The sequence below is a fragment of the Ylistrum balloti genome, unplaced genomic scaffold, assembly GCF_031769215.1.
Source record: "Ylistrum balloti isolate Yb309-2 unplaced genomic scaffold, AGI_CSIRO_Ybal_v1 Utg369734, whole genome shotgun sequence".
Taxonomy (NCBI): domain Eukaryota; kingdom Metazoa; phylum Mollusca; class Bivalvia; order Pectinida; family Pectinidae; genus Ylistrum; species Ylistrum balloti.
In genome coordinates, this window is record NW_026781947.1 from 1 (window position 1) to 17,923 (window position 17,923).

A 17,923-nucleotide genomic window follows, 5' to 3' on the forward strand; every position below is an offset into this window, starting at 1 on the left:
CAGCAACATTACAGGTATAGAAGCCCACACAGTGAGAGCCAACAACATTACAGGTACAGAGGTCAACACAGTGAGATCCAGCAACATTACAGGTATAGAGGTCAACACAATGAGAGCTAACGCATAACAGGTATAGAAGCCCACACAGTGAGAGCCAACAACATTACAGGTACAGAGGTAAACACAGTGAGATCCAACAACATTACAGGTATAGAGGTCAACACAGTGAGAGCTAACACATTACAGGTATAGTATAGAGGTCAACACAGTGAGAGCCAACAGCATTACAAGTATAGAGGTCAACACAGTGAGAGCTAGCAACATTACAGGTATAGAGGTCAACACAGTGAAAGCTAACGCATAACAGGTACAGAGGTAAACAAAGTGAGAGCCAGCAACATTACAGGTATAGAGGTCAACACAGTGAGAGCTAACACATTACAGGTATAGTATAGAGGTCAACACAGTGAGAACCAAAAACATTACAGGTATAGAGGTCAACACAGTAAGAGCTAGCAACATTACAGGTACAGAGGTCAACACAGTGAGAGCCAACAACATTACAGGTATAGAGGTCAACACAGTGAGAGCCAACAACATTACAGGTAAAGAGGTAAACACAGTGAGAGCCAGCAACATTACAGGTACAGAGGTAAACACAGTGAGAGCTAGCAACATTACAGGTATAGCGGTCAACAAAGTGAGAGCTTACGCATAACAGGTACAGAGGTAAACACAGTGAGAACCAGCAACATTACAGGTACAGAGGTAAACACAGTGAGAGCTAGCAACATTACAGGTATAGCGGTCAACAAAGTGAGAGCTTACGCATAACAGGTACAGAGGTAAACACAGTGAGAACCAGCAACATTACAGGTATAGAAGTCAACACAGTGATAGCTAGCAACATTACAGGTATAGCGGTCAACAAAGTGAGAGCTTACGCATAACAGGTACAGAGGTAAACACAGTGAGAACCAGCAACATTACAGGTACAGAGGTAAACACAGTGAGAGCTAGCAACATTACAGGTATAGCGGTCAACAAAGTGAGAGCTTACGCATAACAGGTACAGAGGTAAACACAGTGAGAACCAGCAACATTACAGGTAAAGAGGTAAACACAGTGAGAGCGAGCAACATTACAGGTATAGAAGTCAACACAGTGATAGCTAGCAACATTACAGGTATAGCGGTCAACAAAGTGAGAGCTTACGCATAACAGGTATAGAGGTAAACACAGTGAGAACCAGCAACATTACAGGTATAGAGGTAAACACAGTGAGAGCCAGCAACATTAGAGGTACAGAGGTCAACACAGTGAGAGCTAACACATTACAGGTATAGAGGTCAACACAGTGAGAGCCAACAACATTACAGGTATAGAGGTCAACAAATTGAGAGCCAACAACATTACAGGTATAGAGGTAAACACAGTGATAGCTAACACATTACAGGTACAGAGGTCAACACAGTGAGATCCAGCAACATTACAGGTACATACAGAGGTCAACACAGTGAGAGCCAACAACATTACAGGTACAGAGGTCAACATAGTGAGAGCCAACAACATTACAGGTATAGAGGTCAACACAGTGAGAGCCAGCAACATTACAGGTATAGAGGTCAACACAGTGAGATCCAGCAACATTACAGGTATAGAGGTTAATACAGTGAGAACCAGCAACATTACATGTATAGAGGTCAACACAGTGAGATCCAGCAACATTACAGGTATAGAAGCCCACACAGTGAGAGCCAACAACATTACAGGTATAGAAGCCCACACAGTGAGAGCCAACAACATTACAGGTATAGAGGTCATCACAGTGAGAACCAGCAACATTACAGGTATAGAGGTCAACATAGTGAGATCCAGCAACATTAAAGGTATAGAGGTTAATACAGTGAGAACCAGCAACATTACATGTATAGAGGTCAACACAGTGAGATCCAGCAACATTACAAGTATAGAAGCCCACACATTGAAAGCCAACAACATTACAGGTATACAGGTCAACACAGTGAGAGCCAGCAACATTACAGGTATAGAGGTAAACACAGTGAGAGCCAACAACATTAAAGGTATAGAGGTAAACACAGTGAGAGCCAGCAACATTACAGGTATAGAGGTCATCACAGTGAGAGTCAACAACATTACAGGTACAGAGGTAAACACAGTGAGATCCAGCAACATTACAGGTATAGAGGTCAACACAGTGAGAGCTAACACATTACAGGTATAGAGGTCAACACAGTGAGAGCTAACGCATAACAGGTACAGAGGTAAACACAGTGAGAGCCAGCAACATTACAGGTATAGAGGTCAACACAGTGAGAGCTAACACATTACAGGTATAGTATAGAGGTCAACACAGTGAGAGCCAACAACATTACAGGTATAGAGGTCAACACAGTAAGAGCCAGCAACATTACAGGTACAGAGGTCAACACAGTGAGAGCCAACAACATTACAGGTATAGAGGTCAACACAGTGAGAGCCAACAACATTACAGGTATAGAGGTAAACACAGTGAGTGCTAACAACATTACAGGTATAGAGGTCAACACAGTGAGAATCAGCAACATTACATGTATAGAGGTCAACACAGTGAGATCCAGCAACATTACAAGTATAGAAGCCCACACAGTGAGAGCCAACAACATTACAGGTATAGAGGTCAACACAGTGAGAGCCAGCAACATTACAGGTATAGAAGTCAACACAGTGATAGCTAGCAACATTACAGGTATAGAGGTCAACACAGTGAGAGCCAACAACATTACAGGTATAGAGGTCAACACAGTGAGAGCCAACAACATTACATGTACAGAGGTAAACACAGTGAGAGCCAGCAACATTACAGGTATAGAAGCCCACACAGTGAGAGCTAACGCATTACAGGTACAGAGGTCAACACAGTGAGAGCCAACAACATTACAGGTATAAAAGCCCACACAGCGAGAGCCAGCAACAGTACAGGTACATAAGTCCACACTTTGAGAGCTAACACATTACATGTACAGAAGCCCAAACGCTTATGAGAATTTTTTGTTTTAAATCCTTGTATGTAGATAGTGCAATTTGATACCTCTGGAAATGTTTATTAAGTTGGTGTTTCTTTAGGATAATTTCCCCCGGGATTAGAATTTGATCACTTACGTTCAAGGAAGTGAAATATTCCGTCAATCTGTTTCAAGTAATAGGGCGGTGCTACGGCTTCTTAAAAGGTCAAACCATTGTTGTCAATGACTTGTATTGGTTACTGTTTTATACCAGAATATGTAGAAATGAAAATGTCACATGTATATGTAACGTCAACTCGCAAGGAGAAAGACGATCCTTAAGTTGATACCAGAATTTGAAAATTAATTACATTTAAACGGCATTTGTGATGTGAACCTTTTAGAATGTCACCCGTTAACATTAGCAAAGTATGCTCTTATATCTATAATATTGACATAAAAAAAGGAAAAAAAAAAAACTTTATCAAAAAGAGTATGTAACGTTTCGTGTGGTGACATCTTCAATATTCTTCATCCATGATCCACTACATGGTAGGGCAGTGTATGTTGTAGCGAAACCTATGTGGACAGCTGTCGTCTACTTTTCGGCGAACAATAGATAACGAGACCAAGTCTAATGCAAAAACGTAATGGTAAAGAACAATACAATGAGATAGCTATCACGCATGCAACCTTCCTGTATATGTTAGGTCAAAGTATCTAGTCGACAGCACACTATATCAGATCGTGCCGTAACGAGGACCTCAGCATGGCTATCACAGTGGGTCATCAAGGGAGATAATCTGGCAATCACAACACGTAGCATGTATTCTCTGGACTAGTTTAAATCAAGTCTTCATGAATGTCTTTCTCTCAAGGCAATATATATCATTTGATCATGCAAAATGCAAGAGCTGTTTTTATTATTTGGTTTAATGACTTTCATACGCATTGATATGTCGTCTCGTGAACGATAGTCAATTATAGGTGAAAAAAAGATAGTTCATGTAAAGAATAGTTTTTAGAATGCACAAGTAATGCTGACTCAATATCACAGATAATGAACATCATCCACCTCATCTGCGCTGAGATGTTCCTATAATATTCACATTAAAATGTTAAATTACAAAGACAACAGAAAAAAAGCGTCTAGTTTATTCGGATTAATTTGATATCCTATTTAGAAAAAAAAATTAATAATCGGAACATCATTTCTCGCGGGTAAAACACGTTTCCCGATAACTGAAAGGCGAAATTATCTTTCCATGGCACCTGTCAAGTTTGAGAGAAAACACTTTTGAAGATGATCATCCCAAATGTATATTTACCTATCAGCAGTATCCACACATACACTGGGGGACACACTCTAGATTATCGGATCTACTGCAATATTCAAATATCATGTAGCAGTCTATCGGAAAGACCCGAAGACGTTGGTTCGTTGTTGCAAGTTATCTGATGTTGGGATCGGAACAGAAGTAGGATTAGGACGACAACATAGAAAGCACTTCGGTATTGACATAATTTTATTGCATAAACTGGTTTACTAGGAGCCTCTTTGATCATAATCATACATTGCAACTGAATGCGTTTAGAATGGCAGACAGATAGAATATATGTATATTATATATGTTATGTTTGATATGCAGTGTTTTACGGGGAGAGATTGTTCCTTGTCTCTAAAACCTAATGGTTATATGACGTATCTGTGCCCCTGTACTTTTCCATACCGCAATGTTTAGCAAAACAATTACACTGTCAGTCAGACTTAAAAGTCATCTAAGAACGAGTACAGTTCCTTTTTAAATGATTCCATGTTGCATGTCATTTATTTAAAAGTTCGAAATATGTGGTTAGATAGATCTTCCTCACTTTTGTCACCTGTCAATTCGTACATTCATTGTGTGATACCAAGGTCGGAAGGAAGCCAGAAACATATTCATTCAAGTATGTTTTATCAATGACGTAGAGAAGATCGCTGTCTCCTACACTGCTCTCTATAATTCGTTTAACGTAATGGGTATTTTAATGTTATATTAATGATAGTGGATTCCACATGCGCTTTTATCTAAAAAATTGCTCGCGTGTTTATAATGTGACAAAAACATTAATTATACTTGCAATCTTAATTGGCAATATTTGAGTACAGAATTCATTTGGATATAATGTGCACGCCAGTCTTTGTCACAACTGCAACCCAAACGTCCGGTGTAACTTTATACATGGATACTCTGAGCGTCAGACAAATAGGTCGAAAGTTCTGGGTTCGAAACCTAGCGGAGAGCTTGATGTAAATAAATTACTATTGAATGTGAGAAAAATACCTTACTCATTGAAAGAGAGTAAATATACATGTTTATGTTGAATCTTACCATCACATTGTGAATGTGTTGTTATTTAAAAACCCAATTAACGAGATTCAAAAATTTCCTGAGACATTAAGATTAAAACATACTTCAGCTGAGCGGTATTAACGTGGTAGGGAAAATCACAATAAATAAAAATTAATAACAGGGGGTCCCACTTAGAATGTAAACTGATATTATATGAAGGGTGCAGTACATACATCGAAGTTTATCATAATAACGTGTTAAGTCTGCTGTCACACTAGACATGCTTGGCTGAAAGATACATGGCAGGAGTATTCAAATGGAAACAGTGCTTTCAGAGGACGTTATTGGTGATTAGTAAGCGTTCGATCAGTCTGAATTTTCACCATGGCTTTCGGGCCACGATCGCGGAAAGTGTTGTCGACATACTTATGATAAATCGATTAACTGTCGCATGACAAGAACTGTATTATATTTTAGACGTATAAAATGTACCAGTGGATTGGAATGTTTCCCTCTATAACAGACAATGTTTGAATACTGTATAGTAACCCAAGATACATCTGATTGATTATATAAAATTATGTAACATGTTCGACCTGATGTTTATCAAATGTGTTAAATCTGTCTTTATCAACAATACCTTCGTGTCTTTTTTTGTATATGGACAACATATTGTCTTATAAACTCGCTTCGGCCAGAATTCTGTATAGATGGACTTTTATCTCGTGCTTATGTATAACAAGAAAAAAGTCCTTCTAAGCCCAATATTTACACAGTCAATTACCTTATGTTTATTCATGTTCCTATCGTTGAAATAAGACACTTTATGGTCTTTTTCTGTGGATAGTCGTCTTTTACCTATACGTACAGAGTTCGATTCTTCGATCGGAACTGAAAAGGTATAGAGGTCACTTGCCCGACCACGTGGATTTCCCCGAATACACCGGTTTTCACCGCTTTCCTGTTTCTATCCGCGCAATAAAACATGATTGCTATAAGCCGATAACTTGTACTGTCTATGTTCTTTTCCCGGTCTAACCGTGAAGTAAAGGTACACGTAAACATATCAGTAAGAAGCTATTTTTAACAAATCAACTGTATGTTTATGATTCATTATTTGTTCTTTATGTTTAACACGGATTACAACGCACGTGTTTTACATGTACCACAAATGATACGCTTGATTTCTTATTATACATTTTTCGGATAACAACCTCAACGTATTAAGGATATATTCCTTTGTCGTTTGACCTCAAATAAGGCATAATTAGATATAGAATATACACAATGAATTCCAATATAATATCCAGGACTTTGGTAGCCTTATACTCTTTGTTATGTATAGTTGTATTTATAACTTTATAATTTTTTTGTTGAGTAACTTCGGTTGCGGACTACTTTTTGAAGATGTAGTTGACGATATGATTTGGTTAATAGCGTCAACAATTCCAATATTTTCTGGTTGCTAAGGGAATTCTCTAAAGTATAACTTTGGAAATCTTGGGTAGATTTCTACTAACATTTGTTTCTTGATCTTGCAAAAACTATTTTTTTGCTTTTTGTTTTTGTGAAAGTTGCAAGCATTATACACAATGACCCCCTGTTTTCAATCATAAAAAGTATCCACAAAAATGTCTCTATCCAAACATAAAGGCTTAGAATACGTTTCATACTAGAAGATGGTCAAATTAAGAATTGAAGTGATTTGGAACGGTCTTACATTTTTGTTGCCATGCAGTTGATAGGTCGTAAAATCAAATGAAAACTTAGAATATTTACATTATTTTTTATCTTAGCATCCAAGAATCATACCCTTACCTTGTAATGAAAGAAAATTATTTTAGAAAGCGAAAAGAAAAGTCAGGGAATGTTATTCAGGAAACAATACGTGGAAATGAATTACCCCCAGTTACACATGTTCTGACGCCGGTATTGAAAAAAAACTATTGATTCTTTGCTTTTAATCTACTTTCGAAATTCAAGCCTTTAAAAAAACCATCATCATCAAAAAAAGTTTAATATTTGTTTTACCAGAGGAGTACATCCTTGACTTAAACCAGTACAGCGTCAAGTACAAATTTAAAAAATCTTATTGTGTGTTACTCTTATATGTAGAGGGTGTACTCACAAGGAATGTGCGGGATGTCACAAATAACACTGTATAGAGTGTGAATCGCTGACAGAAATGGAAAAAATATATTTGACGCCCTGGTCAACATACATGATACATGAGCAACATAAACCACAATGAATCATCAGTAACATTGGCATAATTAACATGGAGACTAAAAATAACGAAGAAAATTACTCAGGTTTCTCAATAATTTCACATGAGTTGTAACAAATAATTCTTAATATTTTATAGCATTAGGAAACCGCTGATAGTATCTGAGAATATACTCAAACCTTTCTCTACTAAAACAAACATATTCATATTCGTGATCAATGTTTATCATATATATTGGACAGGTATGTTTTTCCCTAGGAATGTTTTACTATCTCGCAGACAATAAGTACGATGTCAGCATGATAACAATAGAATACTTGTAAAAGTGTTTCACTACAGGATTATGTTAAAACGTTAACACGCTATAAACGAATTACATGAATGAAAACTGAAAATTAAAACAAAACACAGCAGTTGCTAAGGGTCATAAGAAAAACAGGAAACATATACTGCGATGGACACATACAAGTAAAAGATATAATACACCTGATACACAATCACATATAACTACCGAAACATTTATAAATCACATTATACAGATAATTAATCTTCTATGAAGTAAATGCTACAGAAACACCGTCACAACAGCAACATTTAACCGCAGATACACGGAAACAATGGTTTACAAGTACAGCAACAAAGATGGTATCAACACAAAACGAAATGCATAACATAAACTGAAACATGTCAATTTGTTTTCCTTACGGACAAGCCTTTCCTGTATCAAACGTAACATTATCTCGCCAATATCTGTGCTATTATGATCTTCGTATATTGCAGTGAAGTTTGATATCTTGATAGCACGGAACTTCAACAGACGAACAAATATAACCTTACATTTGTTGAAAGGTGGAATGAGATCAGACATAATGTTAACACATTACATTCAGTTTATAGAGAGGAACGGAAGGTATCAATGTTCAGGTATGTCTGCCACGTGTCGAGGTGTGGATTGGAGGCGGTATTACAGTGTTCACAATGACCAAGCCCAGTACAGCAGAGATCGATCAGGAAGCAACGTTGTTGAGAATAAGGTGTGTAGTACAGCCTCGGCTGTATCATTCTAGGTCCTGCCACAGAGGTAACATGGTGGTAAGAGATGTTCAATTATACAAAAGTTCATAAATATGGTAGATCCTCATAATGTGTCACTGGTCAATTTTACAGATATCGGAAACAAGACTTATCAAGTGGATATCACGAAAGCTGTGGTTGTTGGCACCATTCTTACTTTTGTGATTTTGGTTATCATTGGGGGCAATGTACTAGTTCTCATAGCAGTTTACGCGAATTCACACTTGAGGAGTACTACCAATTATTTCATTGTTAACCTTGCTTGTGCCGATTTGTTGCTGGGTATTACTGTTTTGCCATTTTCAGCTACCCATGAAATAATAGGTTACTGGCCTTTTGGTCAAGTGTTCTGTGAAATATGGGCAGCCATCGACGTGTTGTGGTGTACTGGGTCTATAATTACATTGACCGCAATAAGTGTCGACCGGTACATTGGAGTGACTAGACCTTTACAGCATTCAACAATTATGTCAGAAAAAAAGGCATGCTACGTCATTATTTTTGCATGGATAGTTTCTGCTGCCATTTCTGTAGTACCTTTTATCGGCTGGAAAGAACCTCAATCCCCTGACCCTACGCAATGCACTGTTAATGCTGAATTAGGTTACGTTATTGTATCAGCATCAATTTCGTTTTACATCCCCATGTCCGTTATCATATTTGTTTATATCAGAATCTACAAGGAAGCTGTCAAACATTCAGCATGTTTACAAACAGGAATTAAACTGTCTAAACTTGAATCGGAAGGAGTGACTTTACGAGTACACACAGGAAGAGCCAATAGTCAAAATGGTACACCATGTACATACCAAAGCAGTAGTTCTTCAGAACATTCGGATACCTCTTCCCGGAGGGTGGTTGCCAAGTTTACCATTGCTGGCAAACTTGCCAAATTCAAACGGGAGAAAAAAGCGGCCCAGACGCTAGGTATAGTTGTGGGTGTGTTCCTTCTGTGCTGGTTTCCATTCTTCTTCTGTTTACCTCTCAGTAAGTATACAAATATTTGAAAGTTATTTCTCGAAATGTCTTCAAATTTTTATACAGACAGATTCACCATCCTGTTTTTTCCAGGTAATTATTACGTACATTTCTCTCAGATTTAATAGTCACCATCTATCACAGGACTTGCTGTCATATATCAATATAATTCCGTCAAAACCTACATCATGTGAATTCCTTTTGATGATAATTCTCTCTGTGATCACATGTCATCACATGATATAACAGTGACGATAGGTACCTGCTCGTGTTAATGCCGATAATATAACAGCAATCTGTGCACAAGCAGGTACTATTCTAAAGTCTGAATCATTTTTCTGTAATTATATGTCAAAACCTGATGCGATTTGTTAATGTTCAGATACAGTGCATGCTAAGATAACTGGCAACATTATCTTCAAAATTACATTTTTTATAAATATTATCACGTCATGCATCTTCCTAAACGCATTCCTCTGTTTTATACACATCAGTTAACGTTTTTATATAACAATATGTTACATTCATGTGACTGTATCTATTTTTTATATTCTATATCCCCACTTCTGTAAAAGAGGAACAGATCTAACACGATTTATCACACGCTATGTCTTTACTACGAATACAATCTTAGACTAGTAGAGTGTACCAGTACTGACAAACTCAACACTACATTTCACTTGAGCAGCGGGAATTTTGATACGGTGGGAAAATCAAAAGATGATATTTTCACGTCATTTCCTTCGGTGACGTCATTTGTGATTTCAAAATTTTCCTGAAAGGAGTTGAATTTAAAACTGTTTTAAATATAGATCTTAAAACTATTACTAATTCTACATTGATATTCATCAATATCAATACCATTAAATTGAATTGCTCCATAGCGTGATTCGTCGTTCTAAGATTGTACAAAATGTACACAAGTAATGACAAAGTGCGTCTTATCAACTGCTGTGATGTGAAATCGAATGCATTCTTTAAGAAAATGCAATATCCTTCTTAAATAAGAAAGATATTGTGTTACTTCGATAACAAAGCTATTTTTATTACTATATCATGAAAGGTTCATTTAAATGACAGATCAGGAAATAATCTCTTTAAACTGGAGAAGGCAATTTAAGTCAAGAAACGTTGCTGTAGAATTGGTAAAAGGAATAGCTTTTCTAAATAAAAGATAACACACTACTTATATTAGAAAGATTATATTTATAAATCATAAAAGGTACTATCTGTCTTATATCGAATTCGAAAAATATGATGAATGAAGAAAATATATTACATTCACGTAAATGTATGTGCTCTCAAGGTCTTTTCTATCAATTAAATCAAAAGAAGTGCTTCTAGACTTAAACATAAATCACAGAATCCTGCTGTTCTCAAATTCGTAAACCAATTTCCGTCAGTTGTACTTCAGATGAGACCAGCGGTACAAATTTTCAATGAGATAATATTGATGTGAGTGCTTCCTGAAAAAACGTTCCCCATGAAGCTAGCAATCCGATTTCAATATTCTAACAAAGTAATTAAATGATACTTGGGCAATCGATATGGAAATAGGAGTATGAGCACATGCTGAATTGTGGAAAAACATAACTTTAAGGAAAAAATAAAAGAAGAAAAAAGAAAACCAGAAAATTTTACTTCTTATGAAGACATGTAGAAAATAATACTAGTTCTAGATTGATTTACATTGTTTTTCCACAATATATTAGCCAGATCTAAATTCTTGAATATTTTCACAGCCTTAGACAACTCCAGAAGTTTTCTACGGTAGCTTAGAACGCTACGGTCCGTAAGTAAACCGATTAAAAAAGTAGTCGGTAAGAAACAGTGTTCAGTTTTCAGTGTGATGCAGTGTGTATACAATTTAACCAATGCGTCTTAATGTTATTTCACTGCATTGTTTAGTTTTTAAACGCGGTCGTCCCCACGATTGGCAGGCATTCGTCACTATTTTATCGGGGACACGGTTGCTGGTAATAGGGGATACAAGTAACAGTGTGAAAACGTGACGATTCGTTCTGTCTTATCGCAACATTATCATGATAACAGATATCCAAAACAACAGAGAAGTGAATGAAATGCAATTTTCATGTATGTTTTTTTTAATGAAAAATAGATATCAATTACCATAACCGACGAAACCGTTAATAGAGAGACTATTATTGTAAATAAACCTCGACACGGCCAGCTGATTTACTACAATAACGCTTCATTTTTTATATCCAGGTTTCGCATTTAACGATATAGTACACTCGAATTTTGAAACATTGCTTTAGAAATACCCACATCAGTTATAGAGTTATGAGCTATAACCATAATTTATTTAACAGTTTATACATTGTTATAAATTTCCCTTACACATTCATTCTACCAAATGTCAATGATAAAAAGTAAACGTGTTTGAATCCTTTCTTGTATATACAGTATGCAATGATTCGGCACATTAGTATCAATTTAGGTTGGTTATTGGGTTTTATGATAAGTAGACACTTGTTTTGGAAATTAATCATGCAGGTAATTAACTTCAACAAAGCAATAGTTCAGTTACTTCGTCACATAGTACATTGTAGTTCTCTACAGGACATCCCTGTTAACGTCTCACGCCATTTCAAGATTCTTGAAGAACGCTTTTGCATGCAGTAAGAAATTATTTCAGTACCTTCTGTTTTGGTATTTATATAAGTATTTTGAAAATGAACGTTTGTTCATCTTAAATATTATTACATAAATCAACGTGGCTATACACGCGGAATGATAATGGCGAATAAACAGTCACCAACCGTCGTGTTTGTAATTTGTACTTAGCCTACATACGACGTGTTTTCGAAACACATGTCCATACACTATGTCAGCATTGATAATTGATGGCAATTTATCTACAGTATGGACACATTTCTCCCCGAAAGCGTGAATATTACTTTTAAGACTTTTAACGCTAATCGATGTTATACAAAACAGTTTACAGGTGTTTCTTTCGTTGGTATTGTCAAGGATGCCGTCATAGCTTTGCCGACGTCAAGGGGCCGTTTACAGAGCCTGCTAAGGAACAACAACTCTGGTATAGATTGTCATTCTTTTACGATGTACAACGTTGCTTTAAAATTCCTGGGTCGTGGAAACAGCATAAAACAATCGTGCTTTTGTCTGTTCTTTTTGTGAAGTGTACAGGAACCATGTTATAACTTGATTTGATTTGTTAATCGTTATCATCAAATTGATATAATTTTTTTCAAACCCACTTGATTCGTCGTCATGATAACTAGTGAAACTTCATAAGAAACACCATTTGAGTGTAACATGTACGATGTACGTCAAACGACAGTATAGGATAGGATTATTTTGTGTTTTTGTAAACAACTTGATAATAGGTATGTGTTACTTAAATTCAAGTAATTAAAAATACCAAAATGGCCGAAGTGTATCATTTCATCGGGATAATGGTGATTATCAGGATTCAGTTACATCGAGTTTACAATATCAATGTTCTGTCTATTTAACGTTATACTTGAAACTTGGATTAACTTTTCAATACTGTCTGTCTATATTTTCTTTTTAACAGAACTCATAAAGTATGTTAGTAAAACAATATACCATGAACATTTTTATGACGGTGGCGTGCCATCTTTGAAGTTTACCACAACCCTGTGATAAGTAGGTATAATTGTCTACTGCCGTTACATAGTGCCACACTACCGTTTAATGGTGAATCCGGTAATTGAAATATACCATATCGCTTTATCTACTTGCTCACGTATTCTATAACTGGTTTAGAACATATTCGGTACGGACGTGGAAAGATACGGTTTTCTCAGGTACTCCGGTTTCATCCTGTAGTAAGTACATCCTGTAAGTAAAGAGTGATTTACTAGGAACACCTTTTCTTAGCAATTGTTATAGAATAAATAAAAGGAATTTTACTTTTTGACTTAATTTGGTATGCTCAACATTGTTGTAACAGAAAAAACTCTATTGCAGAAACCAAATCGACAAATTTATTGGCGTTTCCGCAGATTGGACTTGTAGTCTTTCACTTTCATGTGATAAAGGCGTTCATGTTTGACCAATACCATACTATGTCTTATAAAAAAAAAAAAAAAAAAACCACCCCACAAAAACAAAAACAACAAAAAAACCCTATTCGGTCAATGAAGGGTTTTTCTAGAGAGCTGTACATATCCTTATATATAGGTCACTTGAATAACTAGAACATTTCTTATTTTGTCCAAATGTCCAGACATCTTTCTAGTAGGAGACCGACTTATTGATGTTTGCAGAATTTCCTTTTAGATTTGCATTAATAGAACTGTCGCTGAGTTGGGAATGTGCCGATTGTAGTACACTGTAAAGGATTCCAATGTCTGTGCCATGGATCTGAGTTTCATTCTAAATAGACAGACGACGTGAGTTGTAGGATGTAAAATCATATTTGATAAACGTGAAATATCATTTTACGTAGATTTATTCTATATACAGACAAAATCGTTTCTGAAAAATGTCTTGAATAGTAATAATAATTAGTATTAAGTTCATGTACACATGTACTTGATGGGTTTACATTTTGACAGCCCTGCCTGTACATATATTGAATCCTGTGTTTGATGGTTGGAACATTAGACAGCTGACCGGACAAACGACTGATATCTGATGATTATCTCACAGGTCGTGTATCAGTACAATACCGCTACTCGTATTAGAATTCGATTTGTCAACTTATATCGGTGTCTGCCTACATTAATTTGTCTCAACTTTACCCCGTACTGCGGTCTTACAAGACCTCTTCGATCATGTTATGTTATGATTATATCAAGATTCAATTTTGACTGCAATCAGAATGTTTTCATATAAATATGCATGCTATCTCATATAAGTGCATAAGGTAGTATTTTGCCTGTATACGAGATGCCCAGACGCACTTTGTATCATCTCGTATAAACTTATTGAATAAATGTCTGAATCTAAAGACTCGCTCTTATACAAGAGGATGTAAACTGAAGATAAGGATACTCTCACTGGCATTATCATTCCACTTACTATTAGCTACTTTACAGATAGTCTTGAATCTCATTACCTTTATAATCAAGTACGTGCAGATGTTCTGGTGTAGTCGACATGTATATATGTTAATTACCGACTTAATCATTAAAATTCCTGTTGCAGTTGTTTTGTCCCTAACCGTCGTGATAGCGTTATTGTCACGGTGTTGGTCTGTTTGGTCCAAACCTTCATTAAGTGAATGTTTGAGATTATAAATTGTCGTTAGACTACTAAACATTTCAAAACATGGAAAGGCAGAGAGGATTTAAGAAAATCATGAGAATGATTCTACGTCGATAATGCTTGACTAGATCATATATATAAGTAAATCTATAGAGGGAATATATCCAAAACTAAAAACAGGTCATTGTTTACTACTTTAGCAAGTTTGCGCCGAGAGAGTAATTTTATAATAGTGCTAATGTTTTGATTAACTTTATTTTCTTTTTCCTTTCCAGCACCTACCTATGCTGTATCAGGCGTAATCAAAATAAATTGAATTATACAGCTACAGACTTTTAAATGAAACTTAGCAAATGTGATCAAATTCTGATAGGGAAGTAAATATATTTCAGATTTCAAATTTTCAAATTTAGAAAAGAAACAGTTGAGTCAATGAACGATTCAGACTCCATCATACAGCTGTTTTATCTCTTTAGGACTCATAAATGATGCCAAGGGCCTGAATTTTGAAGCCTTTAGGCGACTAAGGAGAATTCATAGCGATAGAAAGGAAAGTCAAAATCTAGACGGAAGACGAAAGAAGCCGCTCGAAATAAATAAATTTTGTAATTTTAGTGCAACGTCAAGTACATATTTGAACCGTGCCTCTATTGAGATGAATGATCAAATAACTAATTGTATAGTTAAATGGTTAGTTCACGAGCTAAACACTATGGATACTTTGATTCGGAGCCTTACCGTGCACTATCTGATATATTGGCAGATAAAAAATATATCGACTTAAAAGGACTAAAATCAAGAACCAACATGAACATTTTTAAAATTGGAATACTTTGATAACCATTTTTATACAAATTATTGATTTCTAATTTTCTTTGATAAACATTCCGGTAATTGGCATATTACTCCGGGCAAGATAACTCGTTTTCATGTCAAATTCATACGTTTTTCTAAAAAGTGCTATTTAAATAGTGATTTCCAAGATAAAGCTTACTATATCACAAAACATCTGAGCCATGAATCCATGAATTAACAACTTCCCATTAAGCACTTCATTTTCACTTTCCTGGGTCCCCACCACGTAAACTGCCAATGGTCGTGATTGATGAATATGTTAATCAACTACTAGACATTTTATTATATGAGTAATATTCATGATTGAAAATGTAATATCAATCCATAATTGTTGATTTTATACAGCATCAGGCCTGTTGACATCCGATGAATTTCTTCCATATCTGAACTAGATACCTTAATATAACCCCGGTCTCCTTTGTTGACACATTTGGTAGCCAGGTCAACTGACTGATGTGAAGAAACACCAGAAATGCTGACCTGAGTGTGGTTTGAGGATAACAAAGATAATTGAGAAGATGTAGATATAGACGTGGTAATTGTTCTGATCGCTTTGTACTTCAGACATATAATAATGTAATCATGTCGAGTGAATTGTTACTTTTTTGTACGACTTCATGTACACCCAAACAACAGTTCCAAATTTATACAATGACAACAAAGAGAATACCAACATGTTTGGTAAATCGTAATTCGCAACCAAAATGGATAAAACGCTAGGCAACATATACATATAAGAGAAATGATAACACGAAGGCCATGAAAAAAATCTACAAAAACTACAAGGCATACTATAAGTAACGAAAGGAAGCGAATTCATATCTCCGTATACACTCAGAGCAACTCCTCTGTATGTATTCCATTGCATCTCTTCGGATAGTCTGCTAGCTACTGCCCTACAAATGTTCTGCAATTGCTCTGCAACGACTGCACAGACCGTCCGCATGTACTCGGGTGCTTTGATTCGTTGCTGTAAATGTATTGTTGACCAAGGTATATTCCATTTACATTTACAGTTATGAAAAACGGAAGTCAGTTATAAGTATGATTTGAAATCATGGATTTATTATTTGTAGAGTAAAATATAAAATACGAATTCAACAGCCAAGATGAATAAAATCTTCGGATGTACATCTACATTCAGCTATCTATAGCGAATACGTATGGTTTGCAAGATAATCAAGTTACGTGAAAATAAACCACAATTTTTTACAGTTGTCCTAAAAATCAATAATAATAAAATAGAAATAAGAAATAAATAAAAAATAAACATACATAAATGGATAAAATAAAAAATAAGATAAACCAAAATTAATAAACAGATGTCGCAAAAAAATGAATATTGATAAAGAGCATACATACAAAAACAACACTAAGGCTTGCCATAACCAGCATGCCATGTTTTATGTCTTTCCAATAGTATGGCACGCCTCAGAATATGCACAATATGTACTTGACATTCTTTTGAATTTTTTATGAGTTCTGTTTTTTCTCAGTAGCCTCCTAGGTTTTAAAAGCATTGCCCTTGATATCACTTCTGAGACTTAGAGGAACGCGGCAACAGTATGACGCACCTTGATTAAAAAATAAAGAAAATACCAAAACGAGAAACGAATTATTTCTTTGTGTCATGTGTTTGATGCTCGTACGTTTGCCTGTTATACGTAATATTCCTTACTTTGGTTAAGATTGACATGACGTGTGTCTCGATGAAGCAGAGACACTTACACTTTCGGAACATCTGGTCTTATTCTCCTTGTTCTTTTCAGAAATCTGCGTGTAAATCTTTTATTTTTCGTTCATATTTTTTCCGCAGTTATTTTTTTTTCGAATTTGAATTTGAATTATCATTATGTTGGCATGTCGGTATTTCTTGTTGTTTTTTGGTACTTTACAGGACAGAGTTATACCTACTACAACATATCGAGCTTGACAAAAAGCACAACCAGTAGAACATAAGAGTGTGACGTTTCGATGACGACACGGTCACCTTCATCAGACAACCTTAAAAAAGTTTGTTCTAAAATTATCCATATATTGTTTCAACCCATTCCGTTGATCGATATTCTCACTTCTAGACCCTGTCCTTAATTACAAGTTACGTACATTGGGAAGGTTTCCCTTTCTTTTCAATCAACAGTTAAACGATTGCTGGCCTGCTTGGAAAAAATGACACAACCTGTCATTACCAGACTGCAGGCTATCCACTGAGAAAACAGGCCCTGACAGAA

General features: G+C 35.8%; 1 protein-coding gene across 1 annotated transcript in view; it reads left to right on the forward strand.

The window, feature by feature from the left end:
- The first annotated feature begins 8,692 nt into the window (after nucleotides 1–8,692).
- The window catches only part of LOC132543024 (alpha-1A adrenergic receptor-like), a 59,777-nt gene continuing 50,546 nt past the window's right edge, over nucleotides 8,693–17,923 (forward strand). The window contains exon 1 of the mRNA XM_060206479.1: nucleotides 8,693–9,626. Within this exon, the coding sequence (XP_060062462.1) occupies nucleotides 8,693–9,626 (934 nt within the window). The remainder of the gene's footprint in view (nucleotides 9,627–17,923) is intronic.